General features: G+C 36.6%; 1 protein-coding gene and 1 long non-coding RNA gene across 6 annotated transcripts in view; one reads left to right on the top strand and one right to left on the bottom strand.

Annotated features, from left to right (window-relative positions):
• Positions 1 to 13948, bottom strand: part of RapGAP1 (Rap GTPase activating protein 1) — an 85177-nt gene that overhangs the window by 46559 nt on the left and 24670 nt on the right. For all 3 annotated transcript variants that reach the window (XM_066392086.1, XM_066392101.1, XM_066392092.1), the window contains exon 2: positions 2882 to 3086. In XM_066392086.1, coding sequence (XP_066248183.1) covers positions 2882 to 3086 — 205 coding nt within the window. The remainder of the gene's footprint in view (positions 1 to 2881; positions 3087 to 13948) is intronic.
• LOC136410159 (uncharacterized) lies at positions 11818 to 13063 on the top strand. Of its 3 annotated transcripts, none has more exons than XR_010752219.1 (3): positions 11818 to 12003; positions 12105 to 12348; positions 12471 to 13063. It is a non-coding gene; the product is annotated as an uncharacterized lncRNA (long non-coding RNA). The 3 variants fall into 3 exon arrangements; XR_010752218.1 differs by having other exon boundaries at positions 12108 to 12348; positions 12471 to 13062; XR_010752220.1 differs by having other exon boundaries at positions 11819 to 12003; positions 12131 to 12348; positions 12471 to 13062.

The following is a 13948-nucleotide window of genomic DNA, read 5'->3' as shown; positions in this document are numbered from 1 at the left end:
TAAACGGATAGTTACACCAACAGCGGTCTAATCCGCAAATAATGAATAATGGCATAGGAAACGAGCTTTCCCCTCTTGATTTCAGTGTTAGGCTATAACAAATGGTGTAAAAAAGAAATCGTATGATAATGCCGACTGAATAGGTAGGTATTAGGAAAAATGATTAATGTTTTCGAAAGAGGGTCACACATATGACTATTACAAAATTTTAGCAAATCCTCCACCCACCTGCTTCACCGTGACCCGTCATTAATATTTGAAGGAAAGCAGCAATACTGACAAAATTGACGATGTACGACAAAAATTAATATTTCTCAGAGTATGTACGTATCGAACGACCCCATATCTCTTTGCATATCCAAATATGGCGCCCGCAGTGGGCGGCGGATTAATCGCTGGGCTGGATATTTCTGCAACTTACGACAATTTTATTGTTACAGTATTATCGTCTGAGTGTTTTGCGAAGGCAAACGTCTGCCTTCTTGTCAACGAGGAATTAACAACGTAATTGTTTGCCGTTAATTATTTATACGTACTTTGCACCGGGAAATTATCGTACAGGAAGTTATCGGATTTCTTGTAGAAGAGTGGGCTGGTGTTTTAGAAAACTGTTTAATCACCTGTGATAGATGGGGCTTGACTAACCTGAATAAGAAACGTTGAAGATTCCGATTTGTAAATTTTTAAATTTTAGAGGTGAACATCTCAAAGTCCATGCTCGATCAAAACTTATACTTTGTGATCCCTTTCTGAGGTTCCCTATTGCTTTTTCAACCATGTGGCAAAGCCAACATCAATCGAAAAATCTTCATGCTTCGAAGAGTCTGACCAGGATCCGTCCCATCTTAACTCCGTCTATGGACATAACCCAGGTGGTCACCCTGTATGATATTCCCAGCAATCTAATCTATCTCTTTAACTACCCATTAGTCATTGGCAGCAAAAACGAACGTTGAAAAAATCGTTTGCGGTCATCAATCTCTTGGCCACGGTTAATTGAGCACACCGATCTTTTTCTTCCGATCGCGATCCTCTACATGACAAATCCGATCTGCGCTGCTAACTGAGGAAGGAAAGAATCCGAAAAGTGAAGATGTTTAATCGTCAAGTTCAATTACCATCCAATTGAAGACTGACTGATAAGAGGGGTATGCGCCGAGCCGTCCAATTAACCAGACTTGCTTCATGGTGATCGACAACGGCAAATAAACACACTTCGCAATTATAACTTATTCATATGAGCCGAAGGCGTCGCAAAAGACAACATTCTTCAGGGGAGTACTTATTAAGGTTTACCTTGATTTTGCTTTAGGCTCGTTAATAATACAATTAGACAGCTATCTCATCGTAATTAATGATACAAACGTTGGATGCTTAGTGTAGGTGGACGATTTGCGAAAAGTTATTGATGGCGAAAACGTCTATTCACTTTCATTCATAGTTGCAGAAGTTGTTTTATAGAAATCATATTGCACAGTCTTCTTGAAGCAATATTAAAACAACAAATAAATACTTTTTCGAGGCAAGAGCTGACACAAGTTGAATATTTGCAGAACAAAACCATCAGGGAGACAATAGGCACATTGGCAAATGTTTGCTTTCAATTAAACGCGTGTCGCGGTCAGCACAATGGAGGAGAACATCTGTCAAAATAACTTGTAATTGATCAGTGGCTTATTGTTATTATGAAATGGTCTCAGTGAAATACTGGTTCGATTCAGCAAGAAAAGTTTAATTGAATCACAATACCTACTACTCTAGATTTAATTGGGAATCTCATGCTCTTTAAATAAAGATTCAGGAATTTGGGAAAAATCTCAATAGATTTTTACCTCTCATGACCATCTTCCATGGAAAAAACATTAGAAAAGAAAATATATATAGATATATAAAAAAAAATGTTGAATACTCTAAAAATCTTTATTAAGAAAATATCCTGCTTTCCTCATGTCTCTCCAAGAGATGGGAGACACTTCATTTATCTTATAAAACACACTGAAAATATCATTTTCAGTGGCGAAGGCGAAATAAACCAAATTGCACCTACATATATTATATATACATTGAAAATCGTGAATTGCAAACTAACGTGTGTCATGTACAAAAAACCCATTTTCTACCCAACCATCATATAGAGCAGATGTTTAAAATGAATGGGAGGAAAGTAAAAAATTAGAATTAACTTGTTTCTTTCATTCATAAAGGCAAATCTATGACTCAGGTTCATCGAAACGAATCAATTTCAAATTCTTGTTTACATGTCCCAAAAAAATTCACTACGACCCACTGACTGATGTCATTCCCATACAATTGCATGACCTTATTTCGATGTAAATTATCTAGCTGTTTGTCTGTTTAATTAATTCATGTCTCTTTGCTCTTTACTTTTAACCTGCAATTAGCATCTTATTAGCTATGACATTGCGAGCTTCTGCGTATTGTTGCTTTGAAACGTTTACTTCCTATAGCTACAAGCAGTTTCACTCAAAGTTCTCCTATCGAGAAAATTCCTACTACGAGTAGTAAATAATAAATTCCTCGAGGCAGCCGCTTTCCGAAACCATTAAAACCTGAAAAAGTTATAAAGCGTACTCGTGGGCGCAATATTTCTTTTCGATGGTCGTATTTCTTCTCGAGAATGCGCCCTCCACTGAGACCTGAGAGAAATATCCTCGTTTTTCCCAATAACGACCGGATAAACTTATTATAAATTAATTTCCGGATAAATTGCATTTCATTCTCTTAACAGCGCATTAATGAAGCAATCGAATGCGGCAACAATGCCCGCAAATTAATCCGTATGAACTGGGTTCGATGCTGGTGGTGCAGAATGAATTGTGGCCGTTGATTTGATTTCACTTTATTTTGTCGAAAAACTCACCTGATTGAAATAAGCAGGCAACATGCACCTCTGGTCGTCGATTCTGGACCTCTGAGCTTTCTCCAAAAGCTCGAAAAGGTCGGTAGTCGTCCCTTTGAGACGGTCCGGGCTCTTGGGGTGTTCCTTCGGCACTGGAGTCCCCAGATTTGAACCGTGCCATGTCGTGTTGCTATTGGTAGTGTTGGTGGGAGCCTGATGCTGTCGTCTGTAAAAAAGAAACCTAATGTTCAATTTTCCCATGAATGTAACTGAGGATGAAATCAGAAATGTTATTGCAAAATATGAGATTATCAATTTAATTATCAACTGAGTTCCTGAAGACGTTCCAAACCGACTTATCTAAGTGAAAATAATAATTTAACAATCCTTTTTTAGTTAGACTTCCCCCATACACTGACTTTAGATCTACATGCACCCGAGAGACGCATTTGATTTGCACGATCCACTTGATTCGAGCTGATTTAAGTGATGTGGCCAGTATTCTTTTCGCGAAAAGGTAAGTTTTACCTCTCTTAAGAAACAACGGAAAATGCATAAGTCCTTTTACCCGTGTTGGCGAGGTAGGCCTTAGAAGACAATATAATATCCTTTTTTTGTCGAGAAACAACGATCAAATGAATATTTACGAAAAACCATCCCTTAATCAGAAACTCTGGATTTTCCAGAACCCCGGAGTAAACAATTTGACTTTCAAATGACGTCTTCGCGAATCCCGCCAACAGCAGCGGCAATCTGTTGCCGGTGGTTTTCCTCCTCCCCATTTTCCTTGGGACCAGTACAATTAGTTCGAGATTGGACGCAATAAGATGGAAGCCCCGGCGCGTTTCATTAATTTTGAATTATGGAACTTTTTGCTCCGGCCATTCTTCGGGGCTCCGAGACTGACTGATGCCATGTTTTATTCATCAAAAAGCTATTTCCAAGTCTGTCGGTAAATTATTATCGATTGGCTGCAGTTAAGTACACGTTTAAGATTTTTCTAGAATTTTTTCAGCACCGGAATCGCTTCACGCGATCCTCTGCTGCATCGCTGTCGAAGCGAAATCAATTTCAACTTTCGGGTCGAAGACCTTCCGGATAATTAGTCACATTTTAAGAGCTAATTATTCGTAACAAGCCTGTATTTTGAGTAGTCATAAACCACGCCGTTTGGTCATTCAGTGGCGTAACTTACAAGATTAAATTACCGCAAACATCCAATGAACGACAATTTCTTTACGAGCAACAATGCCACGACACACTAAACTACGGGCCATTTATGGTAGGATGACGGAGTAATCTCGGTGTGACATAACTTTCTTTAAACTTCGCTTCAATAAGTGAAACTAAAATAATATTGTATTACAGCATTTTTATAACAGAATGTCAACAGCTAAATACATTGGGTACCTCGCCTTGTTTGTCCGCTCTAAATGTAATTGGAAACGGCGAGTCGCTGTTATACAATGCGACATACAAACTGCAACAATAAAATATTACGTTCCCACATTATCGTTAATACAGTTTAGAAAATGTATGGTTTTATGACTTTTCCCGAACGGTATTGGGTTACTATAATGGGCACCTAACCTACGCCATGTTTTTTTATACATAGCCGATTGTTGTATTAACATGTAGCGCACATGAATTGATCGCTCGGTACCGCTTCTGTAATTAACGTTATGGTTCGATCTAACCTTCAGATAGGATTACAGGTCCCACGCTATCTATTGACAGAGTGTATGGTCAGGTTACACTATGATTTTGCCTACTAACGGCCCTATTTCCTGCAAGTCATTTTAAAGGTTTACTTCAGGTTAGTTCGGGTTAGTTCCGATTGATATTTCATTTTCTTTGATTTCGACCTGAATTCACAAGAAAAGAGAAGAACTTTGATAGATGCCTCCATTCACTTTACTATCGGAATAAATGCAGAAGAACTTGCATTCTATACCTTACTAACAAACATAATTAATTAATTCTAAAACCTAAAAATCTCTAATTTTGAAGAATGAATGGCTACGGGCAAGTTCTAAGACTAAATTGAAAATCTCTTCAGTTAATAATTACATTGCAGAAATATATTTCACTTGTTCCTTTTATTCCTTCATGAAAGCTTCATACGTTCATTTTTTCCATATAAACAACACATAGAACTGATTTAAAGTTTTCGTATTTATTGAGCGTTGAAAAATAATAGACCTATCGATTTTGGCTAAGGGTAGCGTGCATTGTAATCAATTTAGATACACGAATAACATTTAATGTAATTTTCACCTTTTCAAATAAAGTCAAAAGTCAATTTCAAAAGAGGTGATGCAATTCCTCGATCGGAATCAAGCGTTTAACAGGAAATCCAATAAAATGGCACAGCTAGACCCCAGGTTATCTGCGGAATAGATAGATACAAGATGCAGAGATAGACAATGCACGCAGTAAATCTGCCAGATCACTCATAAAGAGGGAAAAACACGATTAGATAGCTCCCTTCGGTTTTATGAGACACGCAAGTGAAACTGCCCATCGTACGTTTCAAATCCATGGACAGAGGCGTTCGAGCAGTAATTTGAATCGTTTTTGACTTTCATACACAGAGTGCGCTGAGCGTAAAATCCTTATCGGACGGCTATGATTTCCGCATCAAAAAAGTGATATAACAATCAGATTCACGTCGGGCTCGTGTTTGTTTTCTATTATACCGACCTGTGGGGAAAAGTGGCTCATTATTCACTTCGGCCGTAGCTAGAACCATCGGTAAATATCCGGCACCGAGATTTGCGCCTTATTGCCTCCGCTTTGTTATTTTGGTTTATCGTCTGTCATGTACCTCTATTATTCACACCATCCGATCGCGGATTTATCTAGTTTCGAGTCTGCGGATGGGAAAGTGGTAAACTGCCATCAAACGTTAAATTGCTTCGAATAAATTAAAGGGGAAGTGCACGTTTAGGGCTTGTAAAGAGGAAAGTTTGCTTATATAGTCTCACCGCAGATAAACGAGCTCCTGCTGGCATTGCAAACGGCACAAATTGTATCTGAGAAGTCTTTGTGGATGCTCCTTCTTGAGTACTGTATTTTAGGGCGTTACATCATTTAAAAGGTTTCACTTTTTCTAAGCTGATTGACGCTTCATCTTTGCAATTTTTCCTCTTCTACAATATGACGGTGTCATATTCGAAATCCGACTTTTCGATTTTTGATAACCATCATCAGTTTTTTTGTGAACGACTGCATTACTACAATATATCTATAATATCTCTTTCATTCATTTATTCCAATGATCCTCTTTTGGTTTCTTTCCTTTAAAATCCAGGATGCTTTTATAGTTGATACGAAAGAGAGAATCGATCTAAAAACAATTTAAGTTCTTAATGACCGAAAAGAATCTTCGTAAACTTGATTAACTGTACCCACTGATCGGCAGTGTAATTAACAGTTACCGTATTAATAATCCTTATCGAAGATCATCGTTGTATTGTTCCGATTACAATGGAAAAAATCGCCCAGTAATGGACTTTTGCGTCACGGGTCAGCTGTCATCCACCGCCAAGAAGATTATTGATTTTAGCTTCGATTCCTCTTGTGTAGATATAAGACTTTCCTATTGCCTCATTTAATGCCCTCTATAGAAGAAATGCACAACAATTCTTCTACGGCTCAATTGATTAAACCATCATTCGTGCCAAAAAAAACAAAACACAACACTAATTATTCCGGACCACGGTTGGGTGAGCTCGGTTTGTCTTAGTTCGCGTGCACGGCAATATCCTTTGATTTTACCCCAGTTTCTTTCCTGCATTAAGCACGTCCAATTAGTCCGACCCATAGAGTCTGGTGAGGAAATTATTACAATTTCTGCAAACAACCCAAACCGAATTCCTTCGCGTAACCATTGGTTGTGTGTTGGATGTCTTTGGCAACGTGTGCACTGTTTCGTGGAGCTTCGTTTTCACTAGGAATATCACAGAAATGAGCCAGTGAAGACGTAGTGAAGCCCAGAAAAGATTATTTGACATCATCAGATAATGTGGATATATTCACTTTAGTTTATGTTAAGAATTCCGAGAAAATTCCTTTGTAGGAATGTCTTTATTTCGTGAAAATTCTATCAGGTGAAATAGAAGAAAATTCTCTCATCAGAAGAGATTAAATTTTCACATTTACTCTAGGAAAAAGGGTCCCCTTCTCTGGATAGAGATTTTTAGAACACATTTCCTTCGATGTCTTTCTTGATTTTATATATGGAGGTGTGGAAAGACGAAAAAATTCAGTGGGGTATCTATATGTATACTTCGATTATGAAAGCTGTACTTATTTTAATCTCGGCGAGCTTGGTAGCGTTTTCTAATTTCAAGAAGTGCTCATTTAACCAATACCCAATATTTCAATGTAAGTGGTACCAATTCCAATCCACTGTACTTGAAACCGTGGCGAGAGTCACGACATCACCAATTTCGTGATCTCCAATTAGCTGTTTGCGAGATATTTAATTTCCTTGCCGTTGATTTTCGTTTCTTACAGCAATCACTCTTCGGTACAGTCTTGCATGCTGTGCTAAATCTGAAAAAATACTTAACATTCTAATTGACTAAAATGGCGCAGATGCAATTACCTACCCTCAATGGGAATCTAGATATATAATTGAAGGAGCAACAAAAATAGACAGTCCTTGATGTGCGCATATCGTACATCTCTTCTCGGCGAGAGCGTGGTGTCCTGGACGATATAAATAGAAATTCAATTAAAATAACGTCCGTTATCGGCTTAATTAATCGGGTTATCGTTATCGGGTGCAACCAAATGCCGTTTACGGAAAAAAAATGGAAATCGCATTATTTGCAGGGACGGACGTCTGCACGTGACGCGAGCTTCGCATACGAATGCGGCTTTAATGGACGCATTCGTAATTGCCTTTTACCCCTATTGTATCGAATTTATCGGAACTTCATCGCTATATTAATGCAGGATGGGCCGAGGCTTGCAGTACAAGCTGTATGGCATACAAAGGCCATTATGACGCAAATGTTAATGGGGCAGTCTCCGCTATTTACTTTGCAAAATGACCCATTGTCGAAGGCAAGCCAAAGAGCCCAAATGTGTTTACTTAATGGAAATAAAATTTCACCCTCCAGTGCAGCCATTGCGCTGACCCCATGTCAGAAAAACCGCTTTAACATCTTAATGTCGCTTGTCGAATTCACATCTACTAGGATCAGATTAGTTCAATGTTTGCCGAACTGATTTTATTTGGGGTTTTGTGCTAGGCACTCGAAACCAATTACTGTTAAAATACGCATCACAGAAACAAATACACTAACGATTGAACTAAAAATTGCAAACAAAATCAGTGAGCTAGCCTAAGAGTCAGTATCTAGTTAAATCTCATTCAGCGAGTCCAATTTGGCGTATAATTAGGGGTTACCAACTCACCAAAATTTTCGAGTTTAATACCCGGTGATATCATTGTGTCGCAGGCTCAAAAACGGCTTATTCATTAGACCGTATTGTTGAAACGAAATGGGATTTTTAGGGCATTAGCTGCCCTGACAGATGGTCACGTGCTTTTTTTGTGGCTCAGCTAATGATACACCTATTAATTTCGTGAAATTTGATCTTTGAAGCAAACAAGGGGAAATCCTCAGTTTTTTCAAATCACCAGGGTTGAAATAATCGTCTTTCATTCGAAAGGCTTTTTGTAAACTTTAAAAAACCAATCAATATGACGCACTCATGGGAAAAAATTTATTCAAATATGAGACCACGTGTCGGAGTGTGGCGCATACTTACCGAATGATTTGAATACATTTCCATGTGATCTCGTTTTTTTATTCGAGCAATATGGTTTCAAAATGGGCCTTAAAAGGGTACCCGGTTATGGTCCCGGTTCGATTAGATTAATGGACGCAGATAAACAACTGATGTTTGTCGCAGATGCGTGTGGAAATGCATCTTCATCAACCTAAAGAGCAACGTAAACACTTCTCTTTACTTTTTCATTTATTGTGAAGTGTGAACGCTTTTTAAGAAGCGTGATCAACTAGACCGTACTTAAATTATTCTCTTGCTCTTCGAACTTCATTAAAATATAAACGACTACTTTATGATGGTACTTCTCGATGATAATATCTAATCGCATGTCGTTTAATTTCTTCGAATTATGCGCCATTTTGTCCAGGCCACGCCCTTCGTACGTCATCTGGCGATGGTTAAAATGACTCATTTTCAGGATTGTCGTTCGTAAAAACATTGTTTCAAACGAGATTTCCTAGTTCCAGTTTATGACTCTTCGCGTCCATCTAATCGGCAATTATCAACGAAAGATAGTAGTTTCAAATTTGCATGAGTCACAAATAAAGTCGTCGTACGTTAAAGGCGATCCCGATACTGTTGCACTTGGTTTATGGACGGAGTGTATCGGTAAGGTAACAAACCCAATTACCATAAATATCAAAAGAGCGGAGCGGTCCATGGAATCTAATGACTTGAGAGAAGAGTACGATGCAAACATCCTAAAAATAAATTGATGGAAAAAGGGAATGTACCAAGCGAATTTTAATATCAAATTTGAAATATAGAATCCACTGTTGCTAAGTTATTTAGTTACTAAGATGTAATATGTAGCTGCATAATAGTATACACCCGTCTCAATCTGACTTCTGTAATTCCTTAGCATGTAAACTCTGTTTAGTGCTGAGTCTTGGACTAAAGGTGTTTTTCCATCCAGTCTACAATGTCAAGCCAAATAAAATATGCTTAAGATGTTACACTACGGTTGTTTGTACCCTCAATCGGTAGGTCTATATCGTCTAAGCGTCATCCCATATTTAACTTAAATATGTTAACAACTGGACTTAGGGTGTTCCTGAAATCAGTAATTCGCTTCATCACTCGTCTGATCGATATGTAACTGGATAATTTGTTTTAAAACCTTTATTGTGTTTAATGAGAATGGCTCTGGATTTGAGATTTATTATTCAATACAAATGAAGCTAAATCTAACTTTAAAACTTTTAAAACTCCCATTTTTTGCAAGAACAGTAGGAATTGTGAAATGTCCAAAAATCTACTGCAAAAAATCATTTTCACACACTTTATCACTAACTCTGAACCCTATTATAAGACCTAGCTGTCGACTAGTAACCATAATAGACTTGACTAATAGGCCAAGAGGGAAGATCGTACAGGGGATGATTTTTTTAAATCTCAAGACCTACCATTATCTTGTAGCAGGGTGAAAAGCACACGTGTAAATGCCACTCTAGACGTATAGGAATGTGCCTTCCAGCGGTTCCTCAGGCGAGATTTGAAGCACATTCTGAGCCACGGTTAATGTCGATAATGGGAATGGTGATGCCCGTTGTGGTGTTACGTAACGGCTCAAGGTGTTTTTTTGCAAGGTGCTTATCGGCAGAACGGGCCTTTATTGTTGTTAGTTAGCTACGATTAACCGGTTTGTTGCGCAATTTTCCCGTATTTCTTTTGCATATTGTGCGTGATGAATACACCTTAAATACTGTCCTTACCTAACTATCCTAGGATGCTATAAGATACCTATAATACTCGGTTAAAAAAATGACTTCTAAGGAGGCAGATAGCCATTAACAGACACAAAGACAATATTTTAATTTACGCCGATGTCGGATTTCTTTTCCTGATGGAACTGCGCACGCTGGTTAATTTTACCATATAGGCACAGTATATAGCTCTCACTGTTTCTGAGATCTCAATTTTTCTTCCCAGATTGTACAACAAAGATATAAAAATCAAACCTAACCGTTAAAGGCCATAAATATTCGAATAGCAAATTCTCCCCTGTAGGGTACGATTAATCGGCACAGATTTAAAAAGCAAGATGGACGTATATGGCGGACATGGATGCATTATACAATCGCGCTTAGACACAAGAGTAAAACGAAAAACCTGTTTAGTTGTGATAGAGATTGAGAGAGAAAATGTAAATTAACAAAGCCCCATTAGGATTGTTTATTTGCTTATCTGGCATCGAGCATAATCGTTAGGTAACCTGGAGGACATACACATAACAAACACAGGTGGGTCGGGTCGACGGGTATTGGGAACACTGTGTGATTGGGACTTGATTTGATCTTTATCTAAATAGACGTGATTGAAAATTGCCTACTTAGGATCTTTAAATTGGTTAGTGGCGCGTTGTGTTTCAAAGAAAGAGACCAAATTTGCTTACTTCAGATAAATATCTTTATATCTACTAAGCCACATCTGTCAACAGCATCACTATTTGGCATGGATCGATATATTTTGGGAGGCAAACTGTTTATGTGGACAAAACAAAAGCCAATTGGATCAATAAATTATGTAATAAAAAAAAACAATAAAAATAATTCCCCAGTGACGCCACTCGTAGGAGGTAAACATTAACATTTTGATAAGGCCAGTTTGTCTAATTAGGCGGGCCACTACTGTCTTTCGTCAATGGTGGTCATTTGTCATCGATATGTGATTATTAAATTGTTTTGCTTACTGGTTCGAATATTTACGGGATTTGAGTTGCGGCAATAACGCACTTCTCACCAAAAGAATAAGATTGAAAATGCACGAAAAAGTTAATTTGAGGAAATCTTAGAATCCTTTAGAGGCAAAAGGGAATTCGTGTTCGTATAAAGAAAAAATAAAAAATTGAAGCCTTATAAATGAAAAAAATCATTTTTTATAAAGCATGTTTACGTCTTAGTACGCAGTAATTATTTCTAAGGATGTTCCTGAACCACCATGTATAAGCCTATTCAGCTATTCCAAAACCCAAATTATGGTGATTGTTGATTGATTTATTTATATTTTTATGTATTTATATTTTTTATGTTCTACGTCAAAAATATGCACTGGAACGTAAATTATCAGTTTTAAAATATTCAATTGATATTTTTTTGCTTTATTTATCGGTATGAATTAATACCCAAAATCTACTACGCATCATTCGGAATAAATATCAGTATATTTTGGTTTGCTTCAGCATCAGGTACAAGGAACATATTTTAAGAAATCATATAAATTTCATAAACACAGAAATATATTTTTATTTTTTAAAAACAGCGAAACGGAAAATTTTTACTCCTTACATCAAATTATAAATAAACATTAAAGTACCTCTACATATTACGTACAAGGTAAGATGTTTTTTTTACTACATACATAAGTAGGTATGTTTTTTTAATACTTATGACATTGTGGCACAAACTGCAGTGTTTTTTTTGTGTTGGTTTCAAAGCAGTAAGAGAAAACAATTTCAACAAGTTTGAACTGAGAAGAACAAAACTCTAATGGAAACTGCGATGACTCACTCATTTATTCCCAATCCTATACGAACCAGATCACAGTCTGTTAAAGCAAAAATTACTGAACTCCAAAAATACACAGAAAGCAACAAAATATCCGTAGCAACCATAAAGAATCAAAAATCTGTAAGCAGAAAATCAATTGAAGTCGATCGATCGACAAACTTGGAAGACCAAGTAAGTGTGGATTGTAACTCAAAGTTAGCGATTGTAAGATAGTGCTGTCAGATTGTGCCGGCTTAAATTTATATCTAATGTTCAACTTTGTCAATACTTGAACCGCATACTAAAAATTTTAGGTCGAACATCAAGAGATTGAATGTCCAATATGTTTTGAAGATCTCTCATACATGGAGGCTCGGTACACATCATGCGGTCATGTTTACTGCAAAAAATGTATACAATCACTCAATTATTGCTCTTCTGCAGAATCTAAAGGGAGGTCCAGTCTCTGTCCTTCATGTAATAGGAAAATTTACATTACTACCAACAGAAAATTATTTTTATAATCTCATTAGCTAATGTTTTATTTATTTTAATCTACTAGGTGTCCCAGATTTTACGTGTTAGCAAAAATTTGTCGAAAGAGAAGAATTTAAAGAGAAATCCTTTAATTTAAAGAGAGATACTAATTTAATGTATTTTTTTTATCCATCCCGTATGTTTTAAATTGTTTCCAACCTATACCTCTGCCTCCATCTTAAAACTTTTATCTTTAAACTGTTCTTCTATCTCTACGAGATTTCAAGGTAACTACAGTCCCATACAATCTGGATCACTCTGTATATTTGTTGTAAAATTTGTCTTTTGATCGCTTATTGCTTTTCGTATTTTAAATTTAAGGGTGTTTTTTATGTACATCTCAAATTGTATTAATGAAGTATTTTCATATGTAGTAGATTATCTCATAAAAATTAATAATTTATTTATTGGATATTAATAATTCAAGTATTCTAGTTTTCAGTACTTTTTCCATGGAATTTATATAAAATAGATATGTGCCTACTGTTTTGTTTTCTTCATCTTTTTACTTTTAGATCCTAGAGGTTCCTTTATCGCTTCGCTTATTTGAGTTTTTAGAAAATCAGTTTTTATACACATGTATATCACATCGAAGAGCGATGTTTGCCGTAAATATATAAAAATTTGAGAATTACTTAGAGTTGAAAAGAGTCAATCAAAAGATTTATGTTCGATATAAACATAGCAGCAACTTCCCTAACGTTTCTTTGGATATAAAATAAATCAAATAATCCAGGGTTAATATAAAGTATTAATAAAAGAAATCTTTCAAATGTTTCGTTTTATTCAAAAATCTCGAACATTTATGTGAAATGCTGATTGAAATTTTCCGAATATTTAAAATCTTAGTTTAGAAATGACATTCACTTTACTGTAGAAATTTTTATAAAATTCGAAGATATGTAGGGTGAAATTCTATAGCAATTTGGAGATTACTATTAGACAAATCTGCAGAATCATTGTACATACTGTTCATGAAAAACCAGGCTTGACTGGTTCTCATTCTTTTTCGAGTTCTTTGCAAGAACGCGATAATGACAGATTTTAATGACATAATTTGCAGTTTAACATCCATGAAAACCTCCTCGAAATGAACCCATACACACACTTACACTTGATCAATCTAAATCCTCTGGTGGCAGCTCGAAGTGCACTTGAGCACTCGAACCGGTCATGATGGCAATTTAGTAATTATCTCCCGCACGGTCTGTTGATTGACATCAATACTTCTGGTTTCAGTTCATCAGACACCATG

The sequence above is a fragment of the Euwallacea similis genome, chromosome 1, assembly GCF_039881205.1.
Source record: "Euwallacea similis isolate ESF13 chromosome 1, ESF131.1, whole genome shotgun sequence".
NCBI classification, from domain to species: domain Eukaryota; kingdom Metazoa; phylum Arthropoda; class Insecta; order Coleoptera; family Curculionidae; genus Euwallacea; species Euwallacea similis.
The sequence above is the reverse complement of the archived record's forward strand: the minus strand, read 5'-3'. Positions and strand labels throughout refer to the sequence as shown.